The 16,667-nt window shown below is 47.6% G+C and overlaps 1 protein-coding gene across 7 annotated transcripts in view; it reads left to right on the top strand.

The window, feature by feature from the left end:
• LOC138758907 (paralemmin-1-like) overlaps window positions 1–16,667 on the top strand; it is a 178,872-nt gene that overhangs the window by 118,684 nt on the left and 43,521 nt on the right. The window contains exon 1 of one of the 7 annotated variants that reach the window (XM_069928498.1): window positions 14,120–14,152. The exons of the other annotated variants lie outside the window; for them this stretch is intronic. Within the exon in view, the coding sequence (XP_069784599.1) occupies window positions 14,147–14,152 (6 nt within the window). The 5' untranslated portion in view covers window positions 14,120–14,146. Of the gene's footprint in view, window positions 1–14,119; window positions 14,153–16,667 lie in introns of those variants that run through there. 7 annotated transcript variants of the gene reach the window in all.

The following is a 16,667-nucleotide window of genomic DNA, read 5'->3' as shown; positions in this document are numbered from 1 at the left end:
ACTGTAGTGGTAACCACCATGGCAGAGGTACGTGGAATGGGCCACACTTGCGCCATGTACAGCATTGCTCCTGACGACCAAGTTCTTCCCTGTTATTGAAAAAGAGTTCTGCACCCACAGACACAATTTCTGGTGGACCTTTGTGATCTGCTTCAACCATCCTTTACTGCTCTCCTCAGCCCTGGCAAACCAGATCCCCAGCACCTTCAGGTAGTCAGATTTGACTGTGAAGATGATGGTGGGTCACTGGCCGCAGATGTTGATCAGTTTGTGTGTGTGTGTCCGAACAGAAGATGGCAACCTTATCCATGCAGAGGGAGTCTTTGACCTGAGGGCCTCCACTTGCTGGCAACATCACTCCTCTTATGTACTCATCCTTCCTGATGGATTCAGCAAAGGGCTCTATGCTACACACAAATAAGGCTGAACTGTGTGGGCAACCCTGCCTGGCTCCAGGCAGGACAGGGAAGCTGTCGGTTTCCCACCTAATGATTTGAACTGCACTACGTAGACCAGATATCCACGTAGACCAGTTTAATTTAATGTCAGATTCCCTCCCCAAAGCCCATCATATGTGTGGCATCCAGTAGAACAGTGCAACACAGGAATGGGCTCTTTAGTGTGGCATCCAGTAGAACAGTGCAACACAGGAATGGGCTCTTCAGCCATGTCTGTGCTGAACATAACAACAATTAAAGGAAATCTTTGCTACTGCACATGACACTCATTCCTCTGACCCTGTGCATCCACCTGCAGACTTTCCACTACTGCCCCGGCACCAACTCCTCTCCATGTGAAATTGATTGTGAGTAAGCTAAATGTCCATGCAAGGAAAACAAGATTTTAGCTGAACGAGTTAAAAAGTTCAAACGCGCTGCCTAAATTCAGCAGAGGGATGTTAACAATTGAAGAATTTGTTGTCTTGAGATGTAGAATTTTCTAATTCATATTTCCAGAAGGGGTCATTGAATATTGTTCCTCAAACACGTGCACGTGTGCATGCGTGCGAGTGTGTGTGTGTGCGGGTGTTTGTGTATGTATGTGTGTATGTATGTGTGTGTGCATGTTTGTGTGTGTGTGTGTGTGTGTGTGTATGTGTGTCCATGTTTTTATGTGTGTGTGTGTGTGTGTGTGTATGTGTGTGTGCATGTTTTTATGTGTGTGTGTGTGTGTGTGTGTGTGTGTGTGTGTGTGTGTGTGTGTGTGTGTGTCTGACAGCTGTGCTGATATCAGAGATGACATCCTTTTCAATGATTTACTGACTGGCCAACCCACATTGCCAACTAACAACCACCTTCTCCTGTCCCTCTGTCCATCTCACAGGGGCCCTCAACATTCTGACCCAATCATCCACCCTCCACTTTGAAGCTCATCGCAGCCAGCCAAATACAATCCAAAACTCCCAAAATAAAAAGCTGCCATTTCACACCCAGTCAGAAACTATTACCAAATGCTTTAAGCAACGAGGCACCCAAAACATTTAAAACCCATGAAACATTTTGCCACTCACTGAATTTTGAAATTTCTCTCCCCCTCATTCATTGCTGCCTCAGTGAAAACTCAGCTGCCTCCTCAGCCCTCGCTCAGACGGAGAGCTCACCTCACAGCCCCGAGTGGTGATCACAGAGGCTGCCCAGTGATGCACACGGGCTGGGTGGTCCCAGAGTGAACCCGGAACCCACCCAATGACAAGAATCAAAGGGTGCTTTCGTCACTCACAGGATGACAGCGGACCCTGATGCAGGGTGTGGAGAAACCAGAACAACCCAGTCAGTCCTGCAAATGCAAGGAGGGAGGGGGAGAGAGAAAGAGAGAGAGAGAGAGAGACCCCCTCCATTCCCCCTCTGCACCACTGCTCAACAACATTGATAGGAGAATTCTTCCAAACTTTACTTCCAAAAGTACTCGGTCGAAACAGAATTAGTCTAGAGCTGTCTTGGACCTTCAAGGCAAGGCCTGGAAGTCATAGTTCAAATTCAAATTTGTTATCATCTGACTGTACATCTATAACCTGACGAAGCAGCATCTCTCCGAGCCACAGCACGCACACATAATACATAGCCCGTAATGATCATAAACATAGAATTTAAATTTCTTTCGTTTTTCGCAAGGGTCATTTTTTGTATTTGGTATAATTTATATAACTTTATTCTCGGATGTATTGGGGCCTAGGGTAGGGGTAGGGAGGGGGAAAACAGACTCTGTATGCTATACATAAGTGCTGAAAGAAAGTGTATTGTCTGAATTTATGTCTTTGACAATCAAAAATAAAATATTCAAAAAGTATATATATCTAATTTAAACTATATATAAATTTTTTTGAATTACTTATTCAGTTATAGGATCCTGACTGTTCATCAATCTCATTATTATTATTGGTCATCCTTCGGTTCGAAGAAGACACGTTGTTGTGCGGTTCATCTATGGACAAAGGTGACTGCAGTCCCAGTCTGGAAGCGGAGAGTCTAGCGCAATGGGGGAATTGATCGTCTGTTGTTTTAATAACCATGGCTGCTGATTTGTGATCCCGTTCGTGGTTTTCCATCCGTTTTTGGCAGCGCCCGTCTTCCCAACTGGTGTAGGCTTCATCGCACAAGGCTCACCAACAGGATCTGTCAGCAGCCGCAGCTTCTAGTTCTCTTTGCTGGATGTCACACTAGCGTAGAGATCCCTTCACAGTGTCTTTATACCTCTTGCGTAGACGACCTTGAGGATTCTTTCCGGTCTCCAGTCACCATCGAGCCACTGGCGAGGCGTACGGTTGCTGTCCATTCTGACGGTGTGTCCCATCCACCGCATCTGGGTTCCGATGATCAGGTGAACTTCGGCACGACCCGAGATCTTCAGTTTGGAGACACGGTCTCATAGCCTACGGGGGTAAAAAGCTATTTTTCAGTCTGGCAGACCTGATTTTAATTTTTAATTTAACTTGGTTACAGGCATTTCCTATGCCACCCAAATGCATCCATGCATAACTGACCTACCAACCCCATAAGTTTTATGAAAGGTGGGAGGTGATGTTCCTCACCCTGTCAATTCATGAGGTCAAGGACAAACATATCAATGTAGGAGTGGTTGGGAGAGTTGAAATGGTTGGCTACAGGAAGCTGAAGCTTGGACTAACACACAGAGGGTAGACGTTTGGTGAAACAGTCACTAATCTGCATTTGGTCTCATTGATGTTGAGGGGACCACACTGAGTGCACCAGTGCATCTATGGAGGCCAGTAAGCTTGTGGGTGTTAATTGTACAGTGAAGAATGTAATCTGAGATTATAACAGGATCTAGATAAATTGGGAAAGTGGGCCAAGGACTGGTAGATGGGATTTAAGTTTAAGTTTAGACGCCCAGGCCCTTTCGGCAAACAAACCCGTGCTGCCCTAATTACACCCAATTGACTAACAACCCCCAGTACTATTTGAAAGGTGGGAGGACACCGAAACGGCTGGAGGAAACCCATGCAGACATGAGGAGAACGTGCAAATTCCTTGCAGACAGCACCAGATCAATGTGCGGTTTGATAGGTTAAACCAGGGGCAGGACTGACACAGTAAGCAGGAGGGCTCTGGAGGAGAGACTGAGGGGGACACTTCCCTGAAAGTGGCAACACAGGTGGACAGGGTGGCAAAGGAGGCTTGTCCTCATCATTCAGGGTGTTGAGTAAAGGATTTGGGATGTCGCCTTGCAAATGGAGTAGATGCTAGTGAGAAAACACGTGGAGCAATCACTCAGGGTGTTGAATAAAGGATTTGGGATGTCGCCTTGCAACTGTACAGATGCTGGTGAGATAACACGTGGAGCAATGTGTGTAGGTTTGGTCGTTAATCTGGTGGAAAGGGTGAGGGAAAGTTTCACGAGAATTATTGGGACTGGTGGGCTTGAGTTATCTTGAGTTAAAAGGGGCAGCGGAGCAACCTGCTAAAGTTTGTAGTAGAGATGAGGGTAAATTGCCACATTTAAATGATATTGGATCAGGTACAGGGATGGGCAAAGTTTAGAAGGATATGGGAAAAACCCAAGTAAATGGGATGAACTCAGGTGGAGAACTTTGACTGCATAAACAAAATGGGCCCTTAAACTCAATGACTCACTGATCAATGGCGCGCACAGACCTGACAGATGTAAACTGAGTGAGACAAGACCCAGCCACACACTGTTCCCATCGGGACTAAAGAAATAGAGTTCCTGCCTTGTTGTCACTCATTGACTGGCTTTTAACACTCATCACTGAAGCATCTGTTTCTTGACTACATCCACTCCTCAGGTTCTTTGCACATTTAGAATTTCTTAGAACCATGGATTCCTAGAAACAGACCCTTTGGCCCATCTAGTCAGTTCAGAACTATTATATTCTGCCTAATTCCCTAGCCCTTCAATCCATGCCCTGTCCAAGTTTTTCTTAAATGCCAAAATCAAGCCTGCATTCACCACCTCAGTTGGCAGCTTGTTCCACCCCCCCCCCCCACTCTCTACATGTCAGTTTCCTCAAATGTTCTCTTTAAACATTTCCCCTTTCACCTTTAACCTGTGGCCTCTAGTGCTTGTTTCAGCTAACCTTCGTGAAAAAGCCTGTTTTCATTTACTCTATATTCCTCATAATTTTGTACACCTCTGTTAAATATCCCCTCATTCAACAAAGCTCCAGGGAATAAAGTTGCAATCTATTTAACCTTTCCCTGTAATTCTGTTCCTCGAGTGTTGGTAAGGTCCTTCACAATCTTCTCTGCACTCTTTCAGTCTTATTGATATCTTTCCTGTAGTTAGGTGACCAAAACTGCACACAATACCCTTGCTGTAAAATGTCCCTTATAATTAGGCTGAATATTCTCCATTCCCCTCAAAAAAGCGGGCACAATTTGAAGGGGACAATGGAAATTGAGGAGTGGTCAGTCTGGTGGTGCAGCCCTCAAACAGGGCACACAGATTCCAGAGGCCAGTGTGGATAAACAAATGCAAGTGGGTTTAGAAAAATGCTCTTGGAACCTATCCCCGTGACCACAGGAGATGCTGCATTTGTGCCCACGTGTACTCCCTCACCACCATTCGGGGTCCCAAACAGTCCTTCCAAGGGAAGCCACGTTTTACTTGGGAATCTGCAGGGGTCGTCTCCTGCATCCGGTGCTCCCGTGGTGGTCTCCTCATCATCGGAGAGACTGGGCGCAGACCACCTTGCCTGCCCACTGGAATACCGCGGATCTCCTAGTGGCCGCCCATTTCAATTCCCTTGCTGACATGTCATGCACTGCCAGACTGAGACCACCCACAGATTGGAGGAATGGCACCTCATCTTCTGTCTGGGTGCCTTCCAACCAAATGGCATTAACATTGACTTCTCTGGCTTCCTCCCTTCTTCTTCTCTTGTCGCCTTTCTCTCAGCGCTCTCTCTCTCTCTCTCCCCTTTTCCCTCTGTCTCCTTTCACAGAGCCAAAACTAATTCTCACCTCTCCTCTCATCATATCCAATTTACACCTTTTGGTGGCCTGGACTCCTCCCCAGTCTAGACTTGTCTTTATTCTGGCACCTTCCTGTCCTGGAACATCAGTAATTTATCTTTAGCTCCTATGGATGCTGCGAAACCAGCTGAGGCTGTCCAGCATTTCTGTGTGTTATTTATAGAAATGCAAGGCTTTGTACCCTTCTTAACCTGAAAAGATTAAATTCCTTTATATTTTGTACCTGTGGACCTGAGTTGGACTCCTGTCACTAATGTAAATAAACCACACTCCCACCACAAATAGCCCAGGGGCGGACTTATCAGCTCAAGCCTAAATAAACAGACAAGAAGACAACAAAATCCTTCTGCTCCCAGCAAATAGAAGGCTGGAATGTGGAAGAGATAGTTTGGGAGCAGTGGGAGGGTGATACGAAGCAGATGTTGTTTGGCTTTTCCTCATTGTGCGAGCTGCAGATGATTTCAGCCGGACGTTCCTCTTGGTGCTGAGCTGGGACCCAGTTCCTTGCTCGTAAAAAATGTCCCGATGGCACCGTTTCTATTTCAACACCTTCAGTCCACACCAATCGGCCCCAACACTTGGAACGAAGTGACGGCAGGGTCCGCAGAGATCAGGGCCCACGCCAGACGATGCAGAATGACAATGATGCTGAGTTCATTGTCACACGCAAAGTGCAACGTACGTGGGCACAGAGATTCTTACTTGCTGCAGCCAAAAAGGGACTTTGTAAAAAAAAAATTAGCTCTCGTATTAAAGTACCCCATTGGGGAAAGAGATGATGAATATAAAAGATAGATTGATTAATAAATAAATAGTCACAGTTTTGCAGTCTGTGCAAGAAAAAAAGAGGCATTTCAATAATGCAGTCAGATCTTTTTGTAGTCATACAACATGGGAACAGGCCCTTCAGCCCAACTTGCTAATGCTGACCAAAATGTCCCACCTTTGCTAGTCACACCTGCCTACATTCGGACCATATCACTCTAAACCCATCCTACCCATTTGATCGTCCACTTTTTTCCTTAAGCATAGTTGCTGCCTCAACCACCTGCTCCGACACCTTGCTCTGTACACTCACCACCCTACGTGCAAAAAAAAATTACCCCTCAGATTTTGTTAAATATCTTCCCTCCAACCTTAAGCCTCTGTCCTCTGGTTCTCAGATCCTGAACTCTGGCGCAAAGCACTTTTTACATTCACCTGACTAACCCTCTCATGATTGTGTACACCTCTATGAGATCACCCCTCATCCACCTGCACTCCTAACCTGCTCAACCTCTCTCTATATCTCAGCCCCCCCCCACCCCAAGTCTTGCCAACATCTTTGTAAATCTTCACTGCTCCCCTCTCCAGCTTGACAACATCTTTCCTGTCGTACAGTCACTAAAACTCCAAATGGGGCCTCACAGTCATCTGATTCAAATTCAACATGACCTCCCAACTTCTGACTGATGAAAACTAATGTGTTGAAAGCCTTTTTGACTGCCCTATCTACCTGTGACACCACTTACAAGATAAAATGTACCTGTATTCCTGGATCCCTCTGCTCTACAACACTCCCCAGGCCCCTACCATTCACTGGGTAGGCCCTACCCAAGTTAGACCTCCCAAACTGTAACTCCTCATATTTCGCTGTCTTAAATTCCATCAGGAATTGTGGTGCTGGAGTAGTTTATGGCTAGGGACTAGGGTGGTAAAGGGAGATTCTGGAGCCTGTTGGCTATTGGAGAAAAACCTGTTCTGGAACCTAGAGGTACTGGACTTTAGAGTCCTTTATCAAAGTGTTCAGTAATCATTGGATGGTCCCTGCACTCACTTAACCCCCACGTTACTACAATGGCTGTTCATTTAACCTACAACAGTAGAAATATTCCTCACAGTCCTACAATAGAAGGGCTCCCTCAACCATCCCCCACAGTGCAACCGCCTTCCCACTCCACCACAATGGAGTATCTACTCACCCCCACTGTAGATTACCCTCTTTCTCACACACGTATGCCATGGTAAACTGGCTCTTCATGGCCCCACACAGAAATAACCTGGGCTGATGGGTACAGTTTTCATCAGGCACAGGATGGTTGGGATGTGCGGGGCGGTGGTGGGGGGGGGGGGGTGGGGGGGGGTCGACGGACACTTCTATTTGTGGTTAGGGTGAGGGTTAGTGTTTGGTGCTGCACAGTACATTGGGGATATGTTGAGTGGACTGGTGCTTGGTCCAGAGGCAGCCCATGAGAAGGTTCAACAGAGTCTACTGGAAATTAATTAATATAAATGGGCAAGCAATGGGGGGGGTGGGGGGTGGGAGGGCTAAAGGACATTGACGTCTTTCAATTTCTGACCACGATATGACCCCATTTGAGGTCAAGTTCAATTTTATTGTCACATGCACCAAGACACCGTAAAAAAGTTCATTTTTTGAGCAGTCCTGCTCATCAACTCATACATAGTACGACAATTAAAAACACATCGCACAGTAGAGAGAGATCAGTTTGAATAGAACAAGATCAACATTGTTTTATGTGTGTGAGGTCTCTCTCAGCCCTTGCTTTGCCCTGTGTACCTGGTGTTCCCAAACATCGTTCTCTGGAATGATGCCAATTGACCAACTCACTATGTTATAGCCAGTTAATTTTCTAAATGTTCTTGCATGAAGCTTAATTTCAAGGGCATCCCTCGAACCCATTGTCTCTCCCCTGGCCGGCCAGTAGCTGCTGGCAATATGGAATAGATTGCTCCTGTCCACCACAAGACACAAGGATGGGATCTCCCTTGCCCTTACCTACCACCCCACCAGCCTTCACATCCAACACAGCATCCTTCGAAATTTCCGCCGCCTACAACACGATCCCACCGCCAGGTGCATTTTCCCCTCTACTCCCCTCTCCATGATTCCCTCATCCAGTCATTCCTTTCCACTAATCACCTCCTTGGTACCTACCCCTGTGATCACCGGAAGAGCCACACTTGCGGCCGCACCTCCTCCCTCACCCCCAGGGCATGTAATATTGCAGGAAGTTGGCTTCTGCCTGCTGTAAGGAATACAAAGAGTCCCTGGTGGTATTTTCCTGGTGCCTCTTGGAATACGAGAGAAAAAGTTCCTTCAGAAATCCCGGTGTCCGTGGATTCTCCTCCCACTCTCCCCCGGCTTCTGCAGCTGCACAGACCCCTATTAGATTCAGCAGCAATCCGAGATCTAGTTCCATAATCAAGAGTCCTACAGCGCCCAGGGCCCTTCGGGATCCCTTCTTACCCTCACCACCCTTTTGAATTCTGGCTCTGGCACCTGGTTCCTATGAGTCGGTGTCCAGCAGGCTGCAGCCCGTGTGGGTCCCCCAACCACAAGCCACCTGCAGCCAGCCTGTGTGGGCCCCTCACCTGCTGAGCCCCTCTTTGGTCCGCTGCCGTGGTCACCATCTTGTAGGGTCCTCTCCTCTGCTTCACTACCTCAATGGTGGGTGTTTTCCTCGCTTCCGGTATCCTGCGCTGGTCCACTGCTCCCCAAGGTCTGCGATCCCTGGTGGCCACAGCCAAGTGTAGGCGCTGCCATCTCGGGCACAGACCTCGATGGATGGACTATGCTTAAAAACGCTGTTGACTCCTTGAACGGGCTGCTTAAACGCTGTACAGAGCCATCAGCATTAGGACCGGGCAGTTGAGGCCTGTGGACGAGCGCTGGGTCTCCGCTCTCCTAGATCTACACTAGCGCTTGCCATTTTTTTTGCCGAGTGACCTGCTGAGTTTGTGTATTGCAAGATGCTCATTTCGCCTTCTTGCATCCCCCAAAATTCACACAATCTGCCATCTACAGTTTTCTGCTACATCTAATCACTAATATTAAGACTGTTTACTTGTAACTTGCTGATAAAATGTGACCCGTAAATTAGAGGAACACCACCTCATCTTCCGGCTGGACACCCTCCAACCTTTAACGTCGACTTCTCTGGCTTTCCTTAAACCCCTCTCCACTCCATGCTTTCCCCCCCCCTCCCTGTTGTCTCTCCATTCCCTGACTCCTTTCCCACAAACATGATAAATTCTACCCAGCCCCTTATCACATCTAATCAACACCTTTTGTTGGTCTGGATTCCTCCAACTTGAGGTACTTTTACACAGCCACTGAAGAACAGAAACTTCTGAAATGACGGCAGCCGCTCCATAAGAAACAGGCCTAAGGGGTACGACGTTCCCCCTCCGATAAACTGCGCGACTCAGGAAGGCTGTGTAAAAGTGCCCCTGTGTAAACGACCGCATCGGGACACACCGGAGGGGAGTACACTCATTTTTGTTCTGAAGTAATTCTGAAAGTTTCTATGTAAAAATGTGAGACTTTCTGAGATAGCCTGCCTTTTCTGATTTTTATCCTTGAAGAAGGGCTCAGCCCCAAAACGTCAGCATCTCCCACAGACGCTGAATAGACCAACTGAGTTCCTCCAGCATTTCAGTGTTTAGCATGCACTGAATCACCTGATTATACACTCGAGGGAGAAACTGCCTGAGCTATTCTGGGACAGAAAACAGGCTCCTAAACGCACAATGGCCCCATGTGGCTGGATAACCTTCACCAGACTAAGCGGATCCATGGGAATGTTAAAGCCCATTATGTTCCAGAATTTAGAATACGTTAACGATCCCCAAGAATGCAAGCTCATTCGTGGAAATGAGAAATTCTCTGACACAATTTGCCTTAATGGTCAATTAAAATCCCACCAAGAAAGGTAAACAAGATAGAGAACTGGTCCATTTGTAAAGTTCACCGATGTGGAGAATCAATTCTTTGCTGGAATGATAAGGTGACACTTGGGGTGGCGTGTGCAGTGATAACGAAAATGTATGGTCATAGACATAACTGCAATGAAGAGATGATTGCTGAAAAGCACACAACAAAGAATAAGTAGATGTAAATAATAATAATTAAATATTATAATAGTATTTAAGGTATATATTAAATGACCACAATGTGGAATGAGAGAAAAACAAAGATAATACGTATGAAAAGATAGATCAGTGTTTACAGATGTAAATACAGTGCAAGAAAAGGTGATGTTTCAGGAGTACAGCCGGATCTTTGGTGTTCCCGGACGAGTTAGTAGATATGGGAGGTAAAACGCATTGAGAGTTAAGTCTGCAGACACTGTGATCGTAGTTTAATACACCAAAGTGCTGGAGAAACTCAGCAGGTCCTGCAGGAAGTGAAGAGCTACCAAAGTTTCGGGCCTGAGCCCTACGTCAAGAAGAAGGGGCAGGGGAGGAGGACGGGCCAACGGCCAAGAGGTCAGAGGTGGGCACGGCTGGCTGGGCAGAAGAGCAAAAAGCTGAGAGGTGATAGGGAGGGTGGGGACCTGGAGGAAAGGGATAGGGAATGAGCCACAGACATGGGGAGATGCCTAATGGTGTAGTTGAGGTTAACGCCGCCTGGTTGGAGAACACCCAGAAGGAATATAAGGAGTTGTTCCTCCAATTTGCGGATGGCCTCAATTTGGTGTCCAGGAGGACATGGCGCGGGAGTATGGCGCAGAATTGAAATGGTTGGCCACTGGGAGGTTCCCCGCTATTGCAGAGAGAGAGCAAACGTGCTCAATGAAACAATCTCCCATTTTGCATCCAGTCTCTCCGATGTAGAGGAGGCCACATCAGGAGCATCGGAGGCAGTAAATAACCCCTGCAGATTCACAAGTGCAGTGTTGCCTCACTTGGAAGGATAGTAGTGGCCCCAGATGGTGGTGAGGGAGGAGGTGCAACCGCGAGTGTCGCATTTCCTGTGATCACAGGAGGGGCTGATCAGTGGGAAGGAATGACTGGACAAGGAAATCACGGAGGGAGTGATCCCTGTTGAAAGCAGAGAGGGGAATAGAGGGGAAGATGTGTCTGGTGGTGGGATCTTGTTGTAGGTGGCAGAAATTACGAAGGATAATTGGATGTGGAGGCTGGTGGAGGAGATGGTGCGGTGGTAGGTGAGGATGAGGGGAATCCTGTCCTTTTTGTGCTTAATGGTGGACAGGGCCAGGGCAGATGTGCATAAAATAGAGCAGATGCAAGTTAGGACGGAGTTGATGGTAGCAGAGGGAAGCCATGTTTTCCGAAGGAGGAGGAGGACATCTTGGATGTTCTGGAATGGTGGAAGACCTTATCCTGGGAGCAGATGCAACAGAGACAGAGGGATTGAGAGAAAGGAATAGAATTCCTACAGGGGACAGGGGGTCAATAGATGTAGTCAGCGAAACTGAGGGAGTTGGTGGGTTAGTAGAAAGTGTCTATCGAGAGTTTGTCTCCCAAGATGGAGACAGAGAGATCGAGAAAGGGGAGGGTGTTTCCAGAGATGAACCAAGTAAATTTGAGGTCAGGGTGAAAGCTAGCAGGAAAGTGGATAAATTTGATGAGCTCACCATGGGTGCAGGAGGCAGCACCAATGTAGTTGTCAACAGACAGAGGAAGAGTTGAGGTGTTTTCCTATGCAACATGGATTGTTCCACATAGGTCTATGTTCAATACCTGTTGAGTTTCTCCAGCACTTTTGTTATTGCACATTCAAAACCAGATAACTTTTGGGAATTTGCCGACGATATCACGGGAGTGGGTTGTATGAAGGAAGGGCGATGAGGCAGCATACAGGAGGGAGATTGAAACCTTGGCTGAGTGGTGCACCAACAGCAACCTTGCACTCAATGTCACCAAAACTAAGGAGCTGATTGTTGACTTCAGGAAGGAAAAAGCCAGAGGTTCACAATCCAGTGATCATTGGGGGATCAGAGGTGGAGAGAGTGAGCAAATTTAGGTTCTTGGGAGTCGCCCTCTTGGAGGATCTTTCCTGGATCCAACACACCAATGGCACCATGAAGAAAGTGCCTCTACTTCCTCAGGAGTTTATGGGGGTTTGGTATGACACCAGAAACCCTGGCAAATTTTTACAGAGGTGTGGTGGAAAGTGTGCTGACCAGGTGCGTCATGGTCTGATATGGAATTACCAATATCACTGAGCATAAAGTCCTCCAAAAGGTAATGGACACAGCCCAGTGCATCACAGGAAAAACCCTCCCCACTATTGAGTATATTCTTCAGGGAACACTGCCGTTGGAGAGCAGCAGCAATCATCAAAGACCCATGCCACCCAGCATGCGCTCTGTTCTCTCGCTGCTGCCATCGGGAAAGAGGTAGTGCCACAAGATTCGCACCAGCAGGTTCAGGAACAGCTGCTACCCCTCCACCATCAGACTCCTCAATGACAAACTCGGACTCCTACTTATGCACTTTATTGATTTTCTTTTTGTTCTCTCTGAATTGCACAGTTGGTTTGTTTGCTTTCATTATCTGTTAACAGTTCTTTTATTGGTTTACATATGTACACTGTGTACAGTTTAATATCTTCACTGTCAATTAGTGGCAATTCTGCCACATCCACAGGAGAAAGAAATCTCAGGGCTGAATGTGATATGATACATGTTCTCTGACAATAAATCTGAAATCTCTCTTTGATTGAAGAAATGTCTCGTCATCATTGATCAAAAAGGACTTTCTTTTATTCTGATGCAACGCCCTTTGATCCCAGTGGTCCTCGACTCTCCCACCACTGGGAAAAATCTTCACCACATCCACTCTGTCCAGCCCTTTAAATGTTTGGAATGTTCATCCTTCTGAACTCCGGCGAGTGCATCATACGTTAACCCTCTCGTCCCCTGGATCATCTGATAGCGCCAATAACCACACCTGTACATCCTTCTTTTGTTTGCTCTTCATATACGATACTCCAATGTTCACTGACACTCTTCAGTCTCTCCCTCAGCAGCGCAGGGCAATGGGCTTGGCTGTCTTCTGAAGTGGCCTGGCGAGGCGCAACAAATGCTGTTCGAACCAGTGAGATACACATCCTACAATCAAACGCGGAAGAACGTAGATGCAGCAATATCTGTTTTGACATGGAAATGAATCCGACAGCTTTATACAGAGAAACTATTTGGATAGTTATTTGCCAATGAAAATTGAGGCTAAACTTCGTGCCAAACCTTGATTTGTCTCACACCATGACTCCATGATGTGTTCTTTTGAAACTAGTCTAAGACTAACCCCAACCACAAACTGTAAATGGAAAACACAACAGAGAGAGTGACAAATGGTTAGTGGGTTGATATCACGGCTCCAGCAAACCTTGTTCGAATCCACCGCTCTCTGTGCGAAGTTTTTATGTTCTCCATGTGACCAGAATGGGTGTCTTCCAAGTGGCTTGGGTTTCCTCCCACATTCCAAAGACGCACGAGTCTTTGGAATCGGTCACATGGGTGATGTGGACTTGTGGGTCAGAAGGGCCTGTTACCGTGCTGTACCTCCAAATTAAACATTTGGTTCAACCACATGCATTTGTATAGCAGCATTGATGGAATAATACATCTCCGATGGCCTCATGTGAGGGCAATAAAACAAACACTGGCACGGAGACAAAGCAGGGAAGGTTAGAATGGGAAACTACAAACTTGATCAAAGAGACGAGGGGTGTAAACGGAGGCAGAAGGTGGTTGAGAAGTTCTCAGGAGTTCTGACATGTGAGATCTGGGCAGTGGAAGGCATGTCCACCGATAGAAGATGGCTGAAGTTAAGCATTGTGAGGACAATGTTGAGGTGCCCGATCTATTGTAGTTTCAGAGTTGGTGAGGTCATCGATTGAAGATTGTGAGTCATAGAGTTGAACCTTTGGGGTGCCTGCAATGCTGGTGAGTGCAGGGGTGAGGTCATTGGGATTGGGCTTAAGTAGATTGACAGGCAATGGAGTTGGAGCCAGTTGCGCTACCTCTCTGGAGGGCGTTGCCATGTCCTCTGGTGTTGGCCATTGCCGCCCTGGGAAAAACTTGCTGGCTCTATGCCTCTCATAGTCTTGTACCCAGTGACTAAACTCTCTGCTCTTACTCCCCACACCATGGTGGTAATCTGTTTTAAAATTTTCATCAGTCGAGTAGGAATTAAGGACGTCTTCTGTAGGCCATGGATCTCACGTGGTGGAACTTTATGTAGACTAGTGATTCCCAAAGTGGGCACTGCCGCCCTCCTGTGGGCGGTGGGAAGATCTAACAGGGTGGTGAAGGAAAAGGGGGCGGTGAAGAAAAAGGGGGTGTTCCGAACCTTCAGCCTTGTCATTATGCTGTCTGTTGCAAAGTTAAATGAAGAAGCCAGGTCAGTAATTTTCTGGCCAGACTCAGGGTGGCAGTAGTGAACAAAATAAACGGCGACAAGGCGTTCTTGCGAGAGTTGGTCTCACTGGCATCACTACCCCCTCTCAGTGCTGCCACTACCCTCCTCCCAACGCTGCCACCAACGTGCTCCCCCACCTCTCTGCGCCGCCACCACCCCACTCTCAGCACCTCCACTACCCCCTCTCAATGCCGCCACTAACCCCCACCCCCCCCTCCAGTGCCGTTGCATTGGTGGGGGAGGGTGCACTCAGGATGTGGCCTGGAGGCCAAGGGGGCCAAATTTGGGAACCTCTGGGGTAGATGGTTTACTGGACAGCTGAGATGTCATGAATCGAGACAGCGCTACATTGATATGTTCTGTACAAGGAAAGTGGAGCCTTGCCTGGGAGAATCGACCTTCCTTTCTCATTGTCTCAGCAGAAGGACAAGGAAATGGAAGAGACGTTGAGGATTCTGCTTTGGATTAATTCTTACCCACAGCTGTTTGGCCGACTGCACAAGGATTTCCACAGGAGTTAAACGTTACATACTGATGAGCCTGTAGCTCAAGAGACTTGACACCGGGGTCACACTGCAGCCTTGAACCTCCAGCAGAATTCGGCTGCTGAGGTCGGCAAGGAGGAGATGAGAGGAAGCCTGCAGAACGTGAATCAATGTTTGTGGCCAAACCAGGCAGGTCTCCGTTTGGAGAATTGGCCCCAGACCTAGGAACCATTGTGAGTGGCATGGTTCACGTGGCAGTTTGCTTAACGCTATTACAGCGCCAGAGACCTGGGTTCCAATCCACTGCTGTTCGTAGGAGTTTGTACAGTCTGCGTGGGTTTTCTCCCATGCTCTAGAAACGATTGGGGTTAGTATTTGGGCGGTTTGGGGTCGTGGGTCAGTAGGTCCTGTTACCATGCTGCATCCCTAAGTTAAAAAATGAAATACAAATGTGGTTGTGATTTGTTTGTGAGGAGGATGCGTGCTTTGTATGGCTCCAGTGGACGTCAGAAGCCCAAGACCACTGAATCAGATGCCGCTCGATGGTCTCAGGGCCATCAGTCTTCCCTTCACCTTGGGTGACATGAGCAACTAACAGATTAGGTGGGCAAACGAAGAATGGCTGGAGGAAGTCAGCATGCAAATGTTCAGTCAACATTTTGGGTTTGAACCCTTTATCAAGACAGGTTAAAAGATGAAATTACATGTATAAAGGAGGAAAGAAGTTGGGGGAAAGAGGTCTGGAGGTGAGGGGCTGTAGGTGCATTCTTTAACAATATATTCTAGCAGGCCTGCAGCTTCATGACCCCAACTACCTCACGGTTCTAGAACTCACCAGATATTTTCATTATTATCAGTAATGAACAGTCTACACCCAAAACACAACTCCTTCTCTGGGATGTTTTCATTATAGCATTTCCTTATTTGTTTTCTCGACACCAGTGTTGTTGGCTCTGAGGACTTACTTTCAGCTCTATCCTGAGAGTTTCTGACTCCTAAAGTCTTACTGTGACATGGAGTCACACAATGAAAGCATTCTGATTATCGAGCAGTGCGAGTTCTCAGGAGCGGGGGTGGTGAGGGGAGTGGGGTGGGGGGGAGGATGTCGCAGGAGATTTCGCGATCCCTGGCCCATCAGCTGCAGTTGACACGTGACTCGTGGCAAACAAAACAAAGGCACATTCCAAAAGTTTCCCTGACTACTCATGTCACAGTCACGATTTGTGTGGAACATGAGTTCAAAAGCTCAGGGTCGGCACGAGAACGAATGTTAGAGGCGGGCATCAGCGTGTTAGAGGGGGGCTCGTTCAGCAAGGGGGGATTGCAACCCGGGACCTACCTGTTGATGGGGTGGGGGGGGGGGGGGCAGTGCTAGCCGGGACCTACGTTTCGTTAACACCCTCCAATGTAGGAGACAGGGGCGCTGCTTTTATTGTGTCAAGCATTACTAGATGCTACTGACGCTTGGTGCATGCTAGTGACGCAGCGGGGGGTGGGTGAAGAGTCAGTAGCATACACCAAGCTAGATGTTATTGATGCGGGAAGGAGTGGGGTT

The sequence above is a fragment of the Narcine bancroftii genome, chromosome 3 (assembly GCF_036971445.1).
Source record: "Narcine bancroftii isolate sNarBan1 chromosome 3, sNarBan1.hap1, whole genome shotgun sequence".
Lineage (NCBI taxonomy): Eukaryota > Metazoa > Chordata > Chondrichthyes > Torpediniformes > Narcinidae > Narcine > Narcine bancroftii.
Note: the sequence above shows the minus strand (reverse complement) of the source record. Positions and strands in the feature narration are given on the sequence as shown.